At 45.2% G+C, this 19244-nt stretch overlaps 1 protein-coding gene across 2 annotated transcripts in view; it reads left to right on the top strand.

Annotated features, from left to right (window-relative positions):
• The window catches only part of GNA13 (G protein subunit alpha 13), a 38690-nt gene extending 20687 nt beyond the window's left edge, over positions 1 to 18003 (top strand). Inside the window, exons 3-5 of one of the 2 annotated variants that reach the window (XR_010303938.1) lie at positions 3267 to 3317; positions 12621 to 15851; positions 15909 to 18003. Coding sequence is in view for 1 of the 2 variants with exons in the window: in XM_064150652.1 (XP_064006722.1) it covers positions 3267 to 3317; positions 12621 to 13193 (624 nt within the window). In the remaining variant the exon portion in view is untranslated. Of the gene's footprint in view, positions 1 to 3266; positions 3318 to 12620 lie in introns of both variants that reach the window. The other variant, XM_064150652.1, reaches the window with a different exon arrangement.
• The last annotated feature ends 1241 nt before the right edge of the window (positions 18004 to 19244 follow it).

Raw genomic sequence — 19244 nt, forward strand, 5'->3', positions numbered from 1 at the left:
TCTGAGCATCTTCATGGCCTCTTCTGGACTGGCCTATACAGTTCCATGTGCTCCTTGTCTGGGGGCTCCAGAACTGCACGCAGGACTCCAGGTGGGGTCTGAGGAGAACAGAGCCAAGGGGCAGGATCCACTCCCTTGCCCTGCTGCCCACACTGCTCTTGCTGCAGCCCAGCACAGGCTTGCTGTCTGGGCTGCACTCACACTGCAGGCTCCTTTTGAGCTTCTCATCACCCCAGACCCCCAGGGCCTTTTCCTCAGGGCTGCTCTCAGCCATTCCCCACTCAGCCTGAAATTGTGCTTGGGATTGCCCCCACCCAGGTGCAGGACCTTACATGAGTCAAAACTCTTCAGCTCTACAATAGTGCATTTTGATAACAATTTGTTAGCCATGCTAGCTATCTGTAGTTAGCAGAGCTTAATGCTATTAGATGGCTGGGTCAGCTAGAAGATTACCACTGGTGAAGACACTGGCTTTTGTAGCTGTATGGCTTAGAGCAGTGCCTGGAATGGGATGGAAGGAAAGAAGATGAATTTGCAGCTGCTCTAAGTTCTTGGTTCCACGTAAATTGATTAAAAGCCAATGATCAGACAACTTTTATCCCAAAATGGAGAGTTGAGTCACACTGATGGCATTTGCTCAGTGTGTCAGTAGTTATCTGTGTAGATTTTCATAAGGAAAGAACCTGGTGACTGAGCCAGAGATGTGGAGGAGGGAAACTGGAATGTCACTGCTTTATGAAGTGTGTTGTGCTTGTAACTGGTTGCTCTTGTAGTTTTATCTCTTGAGATTCAGGATGGCCACTTTGATGCCTCTCTGCCCTTGGCTTGGGTATGTGACAGCCCAGATAGCTGAGCAGTCTTCTTGGTAGGCTTCCTGCTGCTGGGTGCCTGTCTCTAGAGCATCCCTGTTGCTGCAGGCCAATGTGTTTTGCGTTGATGCTTTCAGGAAATCCCCTCTTCTGGGAAGATTCTGGGGATGTTTTGTGACCTTTCCAGGCTCTGGCTTGCTCTCTGCTCCAACTTCTCAATCCACTACAACAGCAGTAAGCCGTGGAACTTACAGGAGAAGTAACTCATGTTACTCTTTCCAGTACTGGGGAGTTAATGCTTCTTTAGGGAGTAAGCACTGCCATAAGTAGGATAAAAGAGCTGTCTAAGATTAAAATATATGTATGCATGCATACACACACATGCTTACACCCTCTGAGATCCAGGCAGAACAAATAGCTCCACTCAATGAGACTGAAATTTGGCTGATTGGGACATAATCATGTGGGGGAGGGAAGCTTATCAGCTCCTACTAGGACCTGAAAAAGAAATGAAGTCTAGCTTTAAACTTTATTTCATCTTAATATTCAGCTACAGACAGTGGTCTTAGTACTTGGAACACGTGAATTCTGATCCTGTTACACCTGCTTGGGAGGCATGATGGATCAAGAGGTTGTGTATTTTCATTTGTAGTGAAATAGCAATGCCCTTTTCCATGCACTTCCCTTAGGATTGTGGCTAGGATGGATTTCTGAAGTGCTGAAAAAGATGCAGGTGTAAAGTCCTGCTGCCACTGCAAGCAGCTCTGCTGTGTGCCACCAGGCCTCACGGTGGTTAATGTTACTGCTGCAGTTTGGCAGCTAAGAGAAAATCAATCATGTTAAACCAAAGAGAAGGTAAAATAAGGTAGTGGAACTGTGTTGGACTCCTTCCCTGCAGGTGTGTCAAGCACAAGGCATGTTTCAACCAGAGTCCCAGTCTTGCTCAATTAAAAGTTGATGTTCAAACTGTATGCTTAAAGGTGTGGTATCTACTTGTGTTACATAACTTTAGTAGCAAATGGCCCTGGCTTATGTGTCAGAACCCTTTTTGGGCTGTTCTTTACCCTACCCTACTTTTCTTCTGCTTAGATGGCACAGTTTAATAGTGAGGTTTGATATTCTTCCTAGATAACTTAGCAGAGTTCAAACTGAAGTGAGGGGAAATCATTATCAGGGTGTAACTCTTGTCCTCATTGGGTTGTCTGCTTTAGCTGTAGTCACCCCAGCCCTGGATGCTTCTCAAGTTCCTCAGCAAGAAAATCCATCAGAATTCTTGCTCTTCTGTAAAAACAGATGGTTTCTTTCTATATTTACTATAAAGCAATGCAGTTACAGCTTGATAGTCAAGAGCTTTCAAAAGGAAACATATTTGTGCTTCTGTGGTGATGCTGAGAATCCTAGAAAGGTACACGTCCCTTTGCTATAAATTCAATCAGTGCACTACCTATTGCAAGTGAACTCAGGTTCAGCAGCATGCTTGGAAGGATTCTTCCTTAATCCCAGCACCCTAATGGAGTTCAGGGGTGTTGGCAGTAGTTCAAGCTCACAGTAAGAGATCTTCAGTTCTGTGTTGCTGGAGGGATTAAAAACTGCAGCTCCTATTTGTGAGGACAGTGGTGGCACGAATCTGGAAGATAACCTGGTGATATCATGCAGCATGGCAGTGTGGAGCTCTGCTCCTTCCTCCCACAGCAAGGAGTTCTTGTCCAACTTGGTTTCTGATAGGAACCTTGAGTGAAATGCTTCATCTGTTGTGATTTCTCATCCTCCTTTCTGTGAGTCATTTGCTGTGCTTGGGAGAATCATAGAATCAAGCAGGTTGGAAGAGAGCTCCAAGCTCATCCAGTCCAACCTAGCACCCAGCCCTATCCAGTCAACCAGACCATGGCACTAAGTGCCTCAGCCAGGCTTTTCTTGAACACCTCCAGGGACTGTGACTCCACCACCTCCCTGGGCAGCCCATTCCAACGGCAAATCACTCTCTCTGTGAAGAACTTCCTCCTAACATCCAGCCTAAAGTGACCTCAAGGAAGTACCCTTGTGAGTGGGATCTGTGGCAACACACTTAAGAGATGAACTTGTCCTGGACTGCCTGGGTGTCCAGGCTCTTCAAAGCCTCAGAAGACTCTAATGTAGCTTTTTTTTTTCACAGTGAAGGTGTGGTTGCTTCCTTGATACTCCCTGTGGATCACACTGTAGGATTTACTCAGCAATTCCAAACCTGGAAAGAATGTCACTGTTTTAAATGTGCCTACCTCTGCTTTTAACCTTAAATATTAACTGGCCTAAAAACTAAAATTTCACTCCTGTTCTTGGGGTGGCTGCTTTAAAAAATGGCAATGATTAAAGCTTAAAACACTTCAAATCTAGATGGTGGTAAATTAGCTGGACTTCAGAATGTAAACTGTTAGGATCAAATGTGACATTGATTTAAATATCCATTTGCTTTGTTTTTAGGGGGAATCTGTAAAGTATTTCTTGGACAACTTGGATAAACTTGGAGAACAAGTAAGTTCTTTTTTTTTTCATTCTTGAGGTTTAAGTAGCCTTCTTGATCTCTGGGTTTTAAACAGATGAAATGCAGTTAGTGTCTATTCAAAGAGCTTTAGTTAAGTTTGCCTGTCCCATTATCTCAGCAGTTCATCACTGATATGTCAAAACCACAGGGCTATGCAAGGGCCAAAAAGACTTTCTGGAAATAAAACTTCAGTAGAAATTGAATTAAAAAAAGAAAAACAAATTCCAAATGCTTATGCAGTCAGAAGATTGTTTAAAGTAGCACTTCAACACTAATTGATATCCATGAATCACAGAATGCCAGCTTGGAAGGGACCCCAAGGATCATCTGATCCAACCTTTCTGGGTAATAGTGAAGATGAAATGAGTTGGCCTAGCACCCTGTCAAGCTGATCTTCAGACTGTCTAGTGCAGGGCAATCCACCACTTAGAATCACAGAATCAGTCAGGGTTGGAATGGATCATCCAGTTCCCAACTCCCCTGCCATGGGCATCTTACACTAGAACACAAAAATGTGTTCTTCATTTAAACACTCAGCCCCAAGGTTTCATTTTTAATGACAAGCTGAGGCAGAGCATGAGCCAGCCCAGAGCAGCAGCCCCTGCTTCCCCCACCAAACCAGCACAGCAGGCTGGAGAGGGATTCCACACAACCCCACTGGTGAAAAACACACACCCCACACAAGCCTGGATGGAGCCAGGCAGAGGGGACCACACCAAACACTCTGCAAGAGGCATCAGCTTCCCTGGAAAACAAACCCCTGCAAGAACATGAGGCAGTGCAATGACACAGCCTGAGGACCACCAGCACCTCAGAACCATAGAATGTTTAAATCATAGAGTTTGAAGGGACCACAAGGATCAGGCAGTTCCAACCTCCCTGCTATGGCCAGGGACACCCTACCCTAGAGCAGGCTGCCCACAGCTTAAGCCAGCCTGGCCTTAAACACCTCCAGGCATGGGGCCTCAACCACCTCCCTGGGCAACCCATTCCAGCCTCTCACCACCCTCCTGCTCAACAACTTCCTTCTCACAGCCACTCTGAATCTCCCCACCTCCAGCTTTGCTCCATTCCTCCCAGTCCTGGCACTCCCTGAGAGCCTCAAAAGTCCCTCCCCAGCTTTTTTGTAGGCCCCTTTCAGATCCTGAAGGCCACAAGAAGGTCACCTGGGAGCCTTCTCTTCTGCAGACTGAAGAGCCCCAACTTTCAGTCTGTGTTCACAGCAGAGCTGCTGCAGCCCTCTGAGCATCCTCCTGGCCCTGCTCTGGACACACTCCAGCATCTCCACATCCCTCTTTTCCCAGGGGCTCCAGAGCTGGATGCAGTACTCCAGGTGGGGTCTCAGCAGAGCACAGCAGAGGGGGAGAATCACCTCCCTGGCCCTGCTGGCCACACTTCTGCTGCTGCAGCCCAGGCTCTGCTTGGCTTTCTGGGCTGCAAGTGCACACTGCTGGCTCCTTTTGCAGCACCCCCAAGTCTCTCTCCTCAAGGCTGCTCCCCAGCCACTCACTGCCCAGCCTGGATTTGTGCTTAGCATTGCCTCGACCCAGCTGCAGGACCCTGCACTTGGTCTTGTTGAACCTCCTGAGCTTGGCTTGTGCCCACCTCTGCAGCCTGTCCAGGTGCCTCTGGCTGGATCCCTGACCTCCAGCCTGGCTGCTGCAGCACACAGCTTGGTGTGGGCAGCAAACTTGCTGAGAGTACACTCAGTGCCACTGTCCATGGCCCTTCCCTTCCAGGGCTTAACTGTTCTGGTAGTAAAAAAAGTTCAGAATGAGGCCTGAATGCTTTTGGTTTTAAACATCCAGCTGGGAACAGTGAATGACCTTTAAGGTCTCTTCCAACCCAAACCATTGCAGTTATGAGCACTAAGGTAAATCAGTGCACAGCTCAGTGGTGGTTTTCTGGAGTACCTACTTCAAAACAAACTGGGTACAGAATAAAATCTGCTTTCTCTGAGGGAAAAGCTGAACACTGTATAGAGTACCTTTTGACAGGGATGCTGGTTTCTGCTTGACTGACAAAATTGTGTGCCACACATCAGTGGTGTGTTGGTCTAGTTGACTGGATAGAGCTGGGGGATAGGTTGGACTGGATGATCTTGGAGGTCTCTTCCAACCTGGTTGATTCTATGATTGCAGAGCTGGCATGTGGAAAAACTGCCTTTGCAATAGGATGCTTCAGTTCTGTGGGGAGGTAGCTTCTCCATGGCCCTTTGCAGCTGATGGCTAACAAATGATGAAGGAAACCAAACCACTTCAATTGAGTCCTGTTACATCATGCTTAGTGTCATTTTACTTTTTCTCTTGAAGAGATAAAAATCTCATTTGAAGGCAGACTGTTCTTCTGCTTTGAACTTTAATTTTTCTAGCTAGAGTGCTGGTGATCATCTTGCAACTGCTGATGCTTCCCAGATACTGTGCTTGAGACCTCCAGCACTCACTCTCTCAGTTTCCATAGAGTCACAGAATGCTTTTGGTTGGAAAGGATCTTAAAGGTCATTTAGTTCCAGCCCCCTGCCATGACCAGGGACGCCTCCTAATAGACCAGACTGCTCAAAGCTCCATCCAGTCCAGCCTCGAACACTTGCAGAGTTTGAGCCTCCACAACTTCTCTGGGCAACTTGTTCCAATGCCTCCCCACCCTCACAGTGAAGAATTCCTTCCTAATGTTTAATCTCATTTTGATTTGGTTCTTGAGTTACAAGTCAGTAAAACTGCACTCACTTAGAATCATAGAATCATCCAGGTTGGAAGAGACCTCCAATCTCATCCAGTCCAACCTATCACCCAGCCCTATCCAATCAACCAGACCATGGCACTAAGTGCCTCATCCAGGCTTTTCTTGAAGACCCCTAGGGACGGTGCCTCCACCACCTCCCTGGGCAGCCCATTCCAATGCCAATCACTCTCTCTGTGAAGAACTTCTTCCTAACATCCAGCCTATACCTACCCTGGCACAACTTGAGACTGTGTCCCCTTGTTTTATTGCTGGTTACCTGGGAGAAGAGGCCAACCCCCACCTGGCTACAATGCCCCTTCAGGTAGTTGTAGACAATAATAAGATCACCCCTGAGCCTCCTCTTCTCCAGGCTAAACAGGCCCAGCTCCCTCAACTTCTCCTCATAGGATTTGTGCTCCAGGCCCCTCACCAGCTTTGTTGCCCTTCTCTGGACATGTTCCAGCACCTCAACATCCTTCTTGAATTGAGGGGCCCAGAACTGGACACAGTACTCAAGGTTCATGAGTTGTTAAACTTTTTGCTGATGATGAATTTCTCGTTGTCTTTGAATCCAGTGCCAGTTTAGTTTCAAAGGTTTAGGGGTTTTGTTTGGGTTTTGATTTTTTGCTGCTGTTGGTTTTGTTTGTTGTTGTTGTGTTTTTTTTTTCCTTTGGCTTTTGCAGCTTCCTTTCAAAGTTACTTATTCAGAAACCGTGGTCCATTCTTGATTGAAGCATGAAACTTGAAGTCACTAGGGTGTATGGTTTTTTATATACCACATTCATTGTAGGTCTGATGTTACTGTGGGAACATTGAGCTCTGAATTACAGCTTTTCTGGTTTAAAGTTAGACCAAAGGATGTTGAGATACAGAAGGACTCATTGACTTCTGCTGCACAGATGATGTTAGGTCCTTGTGGAAGGAGTGCTGCCTGAGTTCTGTTACTGAGTGAAAGATTTGATAGGTCCTACTGGTTTATTCTTATCTGTATGCAAGATTTGTCTAATGATTATTTCCCCAAACTTCATTAATGGAAGTATTTTACTGCTCTTATCTCTTATCTGATACAACCGGGCTGGTCTGCAACTATATTGCTTATAAGCCATTCATGTGCCTCTAGCTGAAAGGCAGCTGATGTGCCTGCTGCCAAAAGGGAGCTGATGATAACAGCAGACAGGGAAAAGAACTTTATGTTCAGATTTAATCAGATGAGCAAAATAAGAGTAGCTGGCTGCATATATATGCACGTGGGATCAGCTGGATTCCTTGCAACTGTTTGTTGCTATTTCCACTGCCAGTACTGACTATATGTATTCAAAATAGCTCAGGGAGAGACACAGCTTTCCATGTTGTGATTAGATATGATTTGTGCCTTAAATTCTGATTTTAAACTAGGCAAACAGTGATGTGACAGCTGAAAGAGCTACCTGAGAACCAAAAGAAGGCCTTTAGAAGAAAACAGGCTGTAGTGAGTTTGAGGAAGGAGGTAAAACACACATCTGAGTCGATATCAGAGGGAGAGATGCATGGAAAATAAAACATCAGCAAACCTCCCCTCCCAAAAAATAACCCACTCAAAAAAACTCCTCAAAACAACCAAGAAAATAGTCCTAACAAACTGAAAAAACCCAGACAACCGGCACAGAAATGGGAGAAGGAAAATAGTCAACGTGGAGAAGAGGATGAAGTATGGAAAAGGAGAGAGTCTGCTGGGGATGCCTGTAGGAAAGTAGTCAAACAAAGAAAGGACTTTGGAAATGATCCTCATTATGTCTGAGAGAAAGGTTCACCTAATGCAGCAGTCTCCTGCCATAGAGCATGGGGTCAACAGCAGCTCAAAACTGTTGTAGTGACAGAATCACAGAGGGGCTGGGAGGGACCTCCAGAGATCGAGTGCAGCCTCCCTGCCGAGAGCAGTTTCACCTAGGGTAGGTCACACAGGAACGCATCCAGGCAGCTTTTGAAAGCCTCCAGAGAAGGAAACTCCACATCCTCTCTGGGCAGCCTGTCCAGTGCTCCATCACCCAGGCATTAATAGCCCAAGATTCTGGGCTTGGGGGACAGAACATAATCATCCTTCAAAAAGATAGCAGAACCCTGGGACATTTGTTAGGAGTTGGTGCATTTGGTTGCCTGTTTCCCAAGCACTTGACTTCCTGTGCGCCCCTTTGCAGTGCCAATCAGAGTAGCCATTCTCTGTAACCCATGGTAGGCTTTCTGCACATGCAGAACTTGGAAGGATTTGGGTTGTGGTTGCAAGTATGGAAGGAATTTTAAATGAGTAATAGTCAAGAAGGAATTTGTCAGGAATTCTAGGGATATGCTCCTTGTTCTTGAGTGCTTTACTGGGTAAACACTACAGGCCAGCTCCCAGAAGGGTTTGCTTTGTCCTCTGCTTTTCAATGGTGAAAGTATCTATGGCTTTGCTTATTGTGCTGATTGGTTTTATTTATTTGCTTCAGTAATTTCACTCACTCATGATCTTCCCTAAGCCTTGCTGGTTATGTTCTGAAAATTTGAGGCTAACTCCCTAAGTAACAAGAGATTGTAAGCTCCTGTTTGAAAGATGGAGTTGAGCGTTGAACCTGTGACATTCTCTTGTCTAAATGTTAACAAGCAGCTTTACTCCAAATCCCTTTGCTTGTGCCTAGTGACAGTAGATCCACTCACTCCAGTCCTCTGCTTGTCCCTCCCTCTCTAACGATTTTGGACAGAAAGGATTCAAGATAAATGTCACAAAGAGAAAAATCTCTCAGCCCTTTAAATTTCCTTCCTTTAGTCAGACAAGGGAAGGGCAGCACAAGCCTGTTGCTCAGTTTGGAGACAGCACAGTGCTGCTTTAGCAGTTCAGCTCTGCTGCAGATTTAGGTGGTGTGGGTTTGAGATGTGTAACAGTACCCACAGCAGAAAGTGCAGGGTGGAGATTCTGTGCTCCGGAGAGCTGCTTTGTAATTCCTGCCACGATAAAAATCAGTGCATTAGTCATGGGCAGCTCAAATAGAGAAACCCAGGACTTCAAACAAAACTCCTTTCTCTCTCTAGCTGCTTCAACATTTTGAGCTCACAGAGTAAAGCAAAGTGGTCCTTGAGTTTCTTTTAGAGCATTCTTGAGTTCTTAGTGGCTGTGGATCAAACTTGCCCAGCTGCTTTCAACTTGGAATGCCAGCATTTGAATTGCTGTGTAGTTGTGTGTGTGTGTGTGTGTCCCACCCTAGATGATTAGTTGAATCAGACTTTCTGGACCATCACATCTCTATAAAAGCTCCAAGCCTTGTAACTGGCACTGTGGAGGAAAATCATAGATCATGCACTAAGAGGAGACAGAAATTCACAGAATTACAGAATGGCAGGGGTTGGAAGGAACCTCTGGAGATCATCTAGCCCAACCTCCCTGCTGACTTCTGAAACCTAAAGCGCTGCACTCAAGTGGTGAGAAACGCTGGACAAACGTTAGGAAGAGTTTCCATAACAATTGAACAGCAAAGCTTTGCACTTCAGTGTCAGCTCAGCTGGCTTTTCAAATAGCAGAGAGATTTGGACCATATGCAGAGTGCATGTTTAAGAATGAAGAAACCCCCAGTGCAAGTTTTGAATTTCAGGCTGTTGAAAGCTGACTAATAAGAATTCCTCTTCCTCTTAACATCTGCATCCGTTGGTGATGACTGTTCATGCAACAGCCCAAAGAAGTAGTGAGAAACCACCCATCCTGCCTCTTTAATTCTAAGAGGAAAGGCAGGCTGAAGATGCAGAAGAACATGGGAGAAGATGAGTGCCCCTAGTTTAAAAGGAGAGATTATCCTTCTGATAATGAGATACTATCCTTCTGATATGAGAAACCTTCTTTAGAGCCCATCTGCTGCACAACAGTCATGGCAGGCAATGTGCTTCCCAGCTTTGTGGGAAGAGGATGGATGAAGCAGAAGGTAATGAGGGCAGGTGGCATGAGAAATTGATGGTACACGTCTCAGGTGTTATGGATCCTTGTCATGAGGCACATGGAGAGCTTCAGTTCTCTGAGGTGCATGTTTTGATTTAGAACTGGGTGTGTTGCCCACTTGGGACTCTGGATCTCTCAAAAATGCTTCTGTTTCAGCTGGAACAGAGGCTACAAAGCTGCTGAGGGAGCTAGAGCATCTTTTTTCAAGGGAGAGGCTGAAAGACCTGGAGCTGTTTAGCCTGGAGACAAGCAACCTGAGAGGGCATCTTCTCAATGCTCAGCAAGAGCTAAAGTGTGGGGCAAAAGGATGGAACCAGACTCATTTCAGTGGTGCCCACTGACAGGACAAAGGGCAGCAGGCACAAACTTGAACCCAGCAGGTTCCTTCTGAACCTGAGGAAGAACTTCTTTGCAAAACCTCATGTTGTTCCTCTGCAAGCTTTCCTCTTGATTGCAAGTCAGCTGCAATCACCATGCCTGTGACTTGTATCCTAATCACAGATCCACAGATCGCATCTGGTTTGAAGGGACCCTCAAAGGTCATCTTAGAATCACAGAACCAATCAGGGTTGGAAAGGACCACAAGGATCATTTAGTTTCAACCCCCCTGCTATGGGCATCTTGTCCAACCCTTCTGCAATCAGCAGGGACACCTTCAACTAGATTGGGCTGCCCAGGGCCACGTCAAGTCTGGTCTTGACTGTGTCCAGAAACAGGCCCTGAACCACATCCCTGGGCAGCCTTTTCCAGTATTTCACCACCCTCATTGTGCAGAACTTCCTCCTGATGTCCGACTTAAATCTCCTCTGCTCCACTTTCAAACCATTGCCCAATGTCATAGAATCAGCCAGGATGGAAGAGACCTCCAAGCTCATCCAGTCCAACCTAGCACCCAGCCCTAGCCAGTCAACCAGACCATGGCACTAAGTGCCTCAGCCAGTCCTTTCTTGAACACCTTCAGGAATGGCAACTCCACCACCTCCCTGGGCAGCCCATTCCAATGCCAATCACTCTCTCTGCAAACAACTTCCTAACAACATCCAGCCTGGAAATGGAGACTGTGTCCCCTTCTTCTGTTGCTGGTTGCCTGGCAGAAGAGCCCAACCCCACCTGGCTACAGCCTCACTGCAGGTAGCTGCAGACAGCAATGAGCTCTGCCCTGAGCCTCCTCTTCTGCAGGCTGCACACCCCCAGCTCCCTCAGCCTCTCCTCACAGGGCTGTGCTCCAGGCCCCTCACCAGCTTCATTGCCCTTCCCTGGACACCTTCCAACACCTCAACATCTCTCTTGAATATCCACAAGCCCTTCCAAAATGTCCTTCAGATACTGAAATGTGGTTACAAAGTCCCTGTTTTGGTTTGAGTTTTGTTTTGGTTTTGTGGTTTTTGTTTGGCTGTTTGTTTTTTGGGGTTTTGTGGGGGTTTTTTGTGGATTTTTTTTGTTGTTTGGTTTTGCTTTGGTCTTTGTTTGGTTTTGCTTTGGTCTTTGTTTGGTTTTGCTTTGGTCTTTGTTTGGTTTTGCTTTGGTCTTTGTTTGGTTTTGCTTTGGTCTTTGTTTGGTTTTGCTTTGGTCTTTGTTTGGTTTTGCTTTGGTCTTTGTTTGGTTTTGCTTTGGTCTTTGTTTGGTTTTGCTTTGGTCTTTGTTTGGTTTTGCTTTGGTCTTTGTTTGGTTTTGCTTTGGTCTTTGTTTGGTTTTGCTTTGGTCTTTGTTTGGTTTTGCTTTGGTCTTTGTTTGGTTTTGCTTTGGTCTTTGTTTGGTTTTGCTTTGGTCTTTGTTTGGTTTTGCTTTGGTCTTTGTTTGGTTTTGCTTTGGTCTTTGTTTGGTTTTGCTTTGGTCTTTGTTTGGTTTTGCTTTGGTCTTTGTTTGGTTTTGCTTTGGTCTTTGTTTGGTTTTGCTTTGGTCTTTGTTTGGTTTTGCTTTGGTCTTTGTTTGGTTTTGCTTTGGTCTTGGGGTTTTTTTGTTTTTATTGTTGGTTTTTTTGTGGGGGGTTTTTGTTGGTTTGTTTTTTTGTTTTGGTTTTGTTTTGTGGTTTTTTTGTTGGGTTTTTTGTGTCTTTTTTTTTGTTGGTTTGGTATTGGTTTGGTTTTGGGTTTTGTGTTTTGCTTTGGTTTTTGCTTTGTTTTTTGTTGTGTGTTTTTGCTTTGGTTTTTTGTTGTGTGTTTTTGCTTTGGTTTTTTGCTTTGTTTTTTTGTTGTGTGTTTTTGCTTTGGTTTTTGCTTTGTTTTTTTGTTGTGTGTTTTTGCTTTGGTTTTTTGCTTTGGTTTTTTGCTTTGGTTTTTTGCTTTGGTTTTTTGCTTTGGTTTTTTGCTTTGGTTTTTTGCTTTGGTTTTTTGCTTTGGTTTTTTGCTTTGGTTTTTTGCTTTGGTTTTTTTCTTTGGTTTTTTGCTTTGGTTTTTTGCTTTGGTTTTTTGCTTTGGTTTTTTGCTTTGGTTTTTTGCTTTGGTTTTTTGCTTTGGTTTTTTGCTTTGGTTTTTTGCTTTGGTTTTTTGCTTTGGTTTTTTGCTTTGGTTTTTTGCTTTGGTTTTTGCTCTGTTTTTTTACCTTTTTCAAAGGTCTCCTTTTTAAATCTATTTATTTCCATTTCAAAAGGTCTCTCTTTTTTTTTTCTTGATCACATCTCCTTTATCTCCCTTAGGACTACCTTCCCTCCCAGCAAGACATCCTGCTGGCACGGCGACCCACCAAAGGCATTCACGAGTACGACTTCGAGATCAAAAATGTCCCTTTCAAAATGGTCGATGTAGGAGGCCAAAGGTCCGAGAGGAAACGTTGGTTCGAGTGCTTCGACAGTGTCACCTCCATACTTTTCCTGGTTTCCTCCAGTGAATTTGACCAGGTGCTGATGGAGGATCGGCAGACAAACCGCCTGACCGAGTCCCTGAACATTTTTGAGACGATAGTCAACAACCGCGTCTTCAGCAACGTCTCCATCATCCTCTTCCTAAACAAGACGGACTTGCTCGAGGAGAAAGTACAGAAAGTCAGCATCAAAGACTACTTCCCAGAGTTTGAAGGGAATCCCCACTGCTTAACAGATGTCCAGAAATTCCTGGTGGATTGTTTTCGTACTAAACGCCGGGACCAGCAGCAGAAGCCCCTCTACCACCACTTCACCACTGCTATTAACACAGAGAACATCCGGCTAGTGTTCCGCGACGTGAAGGATACCATCCTCCACGACAACCTCAAGCAGCTCATGTTACAGTGATGTGCCACCAAAACACCCAAACAAAACCCCACCACAGCAACAAAAGACATTTTGATTTCAGTAACTTTTGTGTGTGTTGGGTTGGTTTTTGGTTGGTGGTTTGTTGGTTGGTTGGTTTTTTTTTTCAGGGGGGTGGGGGTTGTGTTTTGTTTTGTTTTTCTAAACTAGAAGTTTACAGCAGGAGTAGAGAAATCCAGATCCTGTCAGACTTCTTGAGATGTGGCTGAAAGCTGCTGCTGAACACATTATTGCCAATTTCTGCAGGAATTCAGGCTTAAATCTCTTCCAGTGTAGCTTCAAGTTGACTCGAGTTGTAATTTTAGAGCAGGCCTATGTGTAAGTTACCTGTAAAGTGATAAATCCAAAGGTGTATCTTATCCTAGAAAATTCATTCCACCTGCAGAATTCCCAATTCTGTTGCAATTGTTAGACTGTGGCAGTAACTTAAGGGTGGGGGGTGGGGGGGGAAGAGAAACTTTTCACTTCTGACTTCATGCTGAAGACTGTGATACCGTAGCTGACTTATGATTTCTCAGGTCTGTTGCTGGTTAGAAATCCGATCAAATCCCTTGCTGGAATCATCTGTTTGAAGCTAGAATTCCTGGGTGTAACTAACGTACTTCCTGTTCCAGTAGGAATCTTTGCGTGGGGTTGGACTTGGGGAGAGGTTTTAAAGTGCTTTGAGTGGGAGCTTCGGATGTGCCTGGCAGGAAATCCCAAGGCAGGCAGAAGTCTAATGATGAGGAATTAGTGGCTGGTACAGCGCATGGGTTCGCTCCACTGCGTCGTTCGTACGTCTTAGAGCCGTGGCAAAGCACAGAGCACTATGAAATTGTGATGTGGGAAGGGGAAGCAACCTAACCTTGGATTTAGCTTCACTGAGCAGATGTTATCTGTTAGGTACCTTACTTGTTCTCAGAGCGCTTTAGTAGCACTGGTTAAGTTTGGACTTTTCTTCCAGCGTGCCTCAATCGGTTAAGCGTTTGCTTGAGGGGTCAGAAGTACCTGCAAACCTAAGTGCCTCTTTGTGTTCTGTCCTCCTCTGATATTTTCAGTGGCCTTATGTGATCCCAGCAGAGGCCTTGTGTAGCTGACACCCTGAAGATGAATGTTTTCTTCTGGAGCAAAAAAAACCATAAAGAAAAGAGAAAAGAAAAGAGAAAGAAAAGAAACCCCAAACTCACAGATGTGCTTCAGCTGATGAGGTTGTTTCTGAGACTTTCCACTTGGGTCTAAGTGTACTTGAGCCAAATAATGTTGCACAGCACACTCTGGGGGGGGTTGGGGGGGTGCTGCTTGTGACTGAAAAGATTTTAACCCAAAGTTTCATTGCGGTTTCATTTTGATTTCTTTTATGTTTTAGAAGGGGTTGTTACCATTGCCATGTAATTAAAACCAAGTCATAAAATAAAAGTACTTCTTGCCTAGAAATCCTCTGCTGCAGCAGGAGGGCAAGCTGGTGAGCTTGTGCTCTAAGAAGTTGTGCTGCTCCCCACGTTCCCCCAGGCTGTAGTGTTTGCCTTGCCACTTTGCCCCATGGAACCAGCCAATTCCTGTGGATCCTGATGCTGGCCAAGACTTCCTGAAATGAATTGTTCCTGAAATGAATTGTTCTGACCACAGCCAAATAGGTGGCAAAGCCAGGGGACAGAATAACCTCACTGCTTGGAGCAGTGGCCCTGCTAGCACATAGGAAAGCTGCCTGTCTTCTGAACTTAGCCTTTTACTTACTGTGATTGTAAGTTCTGTTAGCATCTCTGTGCTTCGTCCTCCTGTCAGTAGAAGGGGCAGAGTGTATTTTTAGTCAAGTGCTTTGAAAGACCTCTGTTTTCTCACATCATCCAATGAGTTCAGTCCTCAGTCTGCAGTTTCTGCAATAAAGCACTGTTTGGGGAGGGAAGAATTCTGGCAAGAGCTTGGGAAAAGTGACAGTGCACCCTCTCAAGATAACCATAAAGTCTAGGTGCAGCACTCCTATCAGAAGGATTTAGATCAGGAACTGAGTGAGATCCTGTCAGCAGCTCCAGATGGGGTTATTTGATGCAGGTTTTGCCTGCTTGGTGGCCGTGGATGTGATTGTATCTGGTGTGATGTGAGCCATTCAAGAAAGAGGGTAAGCTAGAGACCTCAGAAGAAGCTAAGTGAGGCTATTTAAAGGCCTGGCCAAGATGCCTGTCATGGGAGTTCCAGAAGTTCTCCATTTCCCTCTTTGGGAACGGATGGGTTGATTTGCTTGAGCTATAAATGCTACATGAGCAGAAAACAAACCTCTTGACCAGTAGCCACAAAGTCTAGGGTTGGAAAGCAGGAATTGAACAAATCCATGCCCTTGTTAGTCACCAGGAGGAGTAGCAGCTTTGGTTGGTTGTTTTTTCCCTTTGCTGACAGTTGTCTGAAGAAGCTTCTTGTCCAAAAAGAGACTTCCCCTCCTCTCTGATCTCAAATAATCAGTTTGGAGAGGGTCTGCAGTATGTGTTTTGCAGGATGGCAGACTAGATTGCAGGAAAGACTAAAGACTGGATGATGGGAAGGTTATCAGGAGTTTTGTCTAGAAAAGGAAAAGAAAAAGACCATGTACTGATGTAAAATATTGATGAGTTTTGCCTCAAGGGGGCTGTTGTTATACTACAGATCCTCAGAACTGGTGGCAGCCTAAGGGTCTGGTGGCAGCCTAAAGGTCTGATGGCAGCCTAAGGGTCTGATGGCAGCCTAAAGGTCTGGTGGCAGCCTAAGGGTCTAGTGACTATCACTAAGGCACTTCTGATGTTAGCTGAAGTGGGAAAAACATTCAGCAGGCTTCTCCCCTTGAAGCAAGAGAAAAATCTCCCTCTTCTCAATCCTTTCAAATCACTCTCCCCGTGAACCCCAAGGCCTGAAGGACAGCAAAGTGTGCCCCTACTTCTGACAAAGCAGGCCCTGGTAGCAAAGCACTATAAAAATCTCAGGCAGGAATGAATGATTTTAATGAAATGACTGAGTCAAATCACTTGCATTTCCCACTCCTACTTCTTCAGAGAGGGGATGAGGCAACTAACTCTTGATGTAACTGTTTACATGGTTCCTATGTTAACCTAGTGGCTAAACAAACCCCAATCAACCTTGGGCTGTTCCATCTTCAGACTTGACTCTTTGTGAGCTGCCTGAAAAGGAGCACAGTTGTGTGTACTGTTGTGTTTCTCATGAGTTTGGGGGGGTGTTTTTTGTACTATTATTATTCTAAATACTCTTTCTTTGTAGTGGGATATAACTTTGGTACAAGAGCTGAAGGGCTGATGTCTTGAACAGACTGGTAGGTGGTTTGTTTTTTAGCCTGAAGCCAACAGACGAGTCGCTGGTGGCGAGTAAGAGTGAAGCTTGTCCGAGTAAAGCAGTCTGTGGTACAAGGTCAGGATGTGGGAAAGCTGGTAGAAAATCAAGTTTCCCAAGACTTTCTTAGTTCTCTTTGATGGAATGAGCTCTTAAAAAGATCACTGACCCTATGGAGGTATACCACTGTCTTATACAGCCTTCCTGTACACTCGAAGGTGAAACTGAGGTTGGAGCAACTGTTCCCTGCTGCAGGGTGTCCAAGCCAGTTGATTGATACCTGAAAACTGTGGCTATTCATCAGGGCTTTCCAGGTTTTCCTGGGTTTTCTATGTTATATGTGGGAGCATAAGCCATCAGTTTGTGTCAAACTTAAGCTTTCTTCTCCACCCACAAAAGTCAGGTGGGTCCACTGATCATTTGGCTAATGAGCAGCTTTGAATCTTGCCCATCACAATTCATCCAGCTCGGCTCGGCTGAGCGTTTGAAGCTTCAAGCCACTTGGCTAATAATAGTATTTATGCTCAGCCCCAGATAGCTGGGTCAAACTCTACCCTACCCCATCTGGAAGCAGCTCAAAATTTGTGCACATTGAACCAAAAAAAAAAAACAAACCACTTTTCTCTGATCATTTCTAAAGCTGATTACAGAAGGTTTCATTTTCCCATTTCAGAAGGATCCGGAATATTCATGCCATAACCCAACTGGTCCCGAGTTGACTTTGCAGGTCGTTGTCTCTTTGATGGTACCATGAACTTAGCTGGTTTGAATTCCACAGCATTGCAATACAGTGCCACGAATTTGATTTTTGTTTTGGTTTTGTTGGTTTTGTTTTGCAATTTCTTTGTACTTGAAAACTGAGTCGAGTTGCAGACTATTTAAAAGCTGCTTTCCTGCGCTTCCAAGTAGCAGCGAGAGCTTACCTTAAGTGAAGCCTTTATGTATAAAAAAAAAAACCAAGACAGAGAAAAAAAAAAAGGGGGAAAAAAGGAAAAAAAAAAGGATTAAAAAAAAAAGAAATATATATTTTGTAACAACCTCATAGATCTTTAACAAAACCCAAGGTTTGTATTAGCTTTGTATAAATGTTTGTGGCTTACGATTTTTATATGGTTTAACTTTTTATAAGGAAAAAAAAAAAACCTACCCCCAAAACCTCTCCAGGGACTACTTATTATTGTAAATTTATGTTTCTGTCTTTTTTTTTTTGTTGTTGTTGTTAATTTTTTTCCCCTCTTCCTTGCTTTACTTTCAAATTGGCAATAAATTATTTCAAAGGGAGGTCCTAGAAGGAAGGAAGAAAAAACAAAATCACTTTTTTTGTTTGGTTGGTCTTTTTAAGTGGAAATGGTGAAATGGAACGGTTTTAAAACCTCTTTACACCTGCTTGTACATTGCTCTGTACATACTCTCCAAAAGTGTTGCCATTCTGCTATTAATATTTGCCTTGTGTACAAAAAAAAAAACCCTTACTGACGATGAATAAAAACAAAACAACAAAACATTTCCAGCCTCACCTTGGTCTTAGGGAATTGTTTTGGCAAAGGCTTCCTGGGATGCTCAGAATCTGCCTGGCAGCTTTTAGGTGAGCAAGTTTGCTTTGCTTTCATAAAGCCTGAAGATGAGGCAGCAGTGTGGCCAGATGGGCTGGAGAGCCAATGGCATCCTGGGCTGTCTCAGGAGCAGTGTGGGCAGCAGGACAAGGGAGGTTCTTCTGCCCCTGTGCTCAGTGCTGGTCAGGCCACACCTTGAGTGTTGTGTCCAGTTCTGGGCTCCTCAATTCAAGAGAGATGTTGAGGTGCTGGAAGGTGTCCAGAGAAGGACAATGAAGCTGATGAAAGGCCTGGAACACAAACCCTGTGAGGAGAGGCTGAGGGAGCTGGGGGTGTGCAGCCTGCAGAAGAGGAGGCTCAGGGCAGAGCTCATTGCTGTCTGCAGCTGCCTGAAGGGAGGCTGTAGCCAAGTGGGGTTGGGCTCTGCTGCCAGGCAAGCAGCAACAGAAGAAGGGGACACAGTCTCAAGTTGTGCCAGGGCAGGTCTAGGCTGGATGTTGTTAGGAACAGAGAGAGTGATTGACATTGGAATGCGCTGCCCAGGGAGGTGGTGGAGTCACTGTGCCTGGAGGTGTTGAAGCCAAGCCTGGATGGGGCACTTAGTGCCATGGTCTGGGTGCTAGGTTGGCCTGGCTGAGCTTGGAGGTCTCTTCCAGCCTGGCTGATTCTGTGGTTCTCTTGGTTTGCCAGAACAGCTCTGTGTGTGTGTGCCTGAGTGTAGGTTGGGGTTTCAAGCCCTTTCCTTCCTGTTGCAGTAACTGGGTGATTACACAATCGGCATCAGAATGACAACGCAGGGGAGCTCTGCTAAGACCTTCCCTTGCTGCCCTGCTGGCAGCAGGAGCCAGTTTCAGAGCTGACCATAGGAGCTCCATTCCTTCTGGGGAGCTGACCTAGCTGTTAATCCATAGAGCAGCTGGAGGAGCTGCCAAGGGAGCAGGGCCCTTTGGGCCAGTGCAGACTCTTGTCCTGTTTCCAACCTGTTCTCCAATCTCTGCTGTTTTTTTTCCTCTAAAATAGAAAATAAAAGGGAATGGGCATTAGGTTACTTCTGGCCAGCTCACCTAATGCACTGCTTGGCTGTGTTTTCCACACCAGCTGAAATGTTTTCAGTGTTAAATGTGAACTGCTGGAAAAAAAATGAAGGGTCTGCAGTTGTGTTTTATTTGTGCCTGGTCATAGAACCACAGAA

This window comes from Pogoniulus pusillus, chromosome 11, assembly GCF_015220805.1.
Source record: "Pogoniulus pusillus isolate bPogPus1 chromosome 11, bPogPus1.pri, whole genome shotgun sequence".
Taxonomy (NCBI): Eukaryota; Metazoa; Chordata; class Aves; order Piciformes; family Lybiidae; genus Pogoniulus; species Pogoniulus pusillus.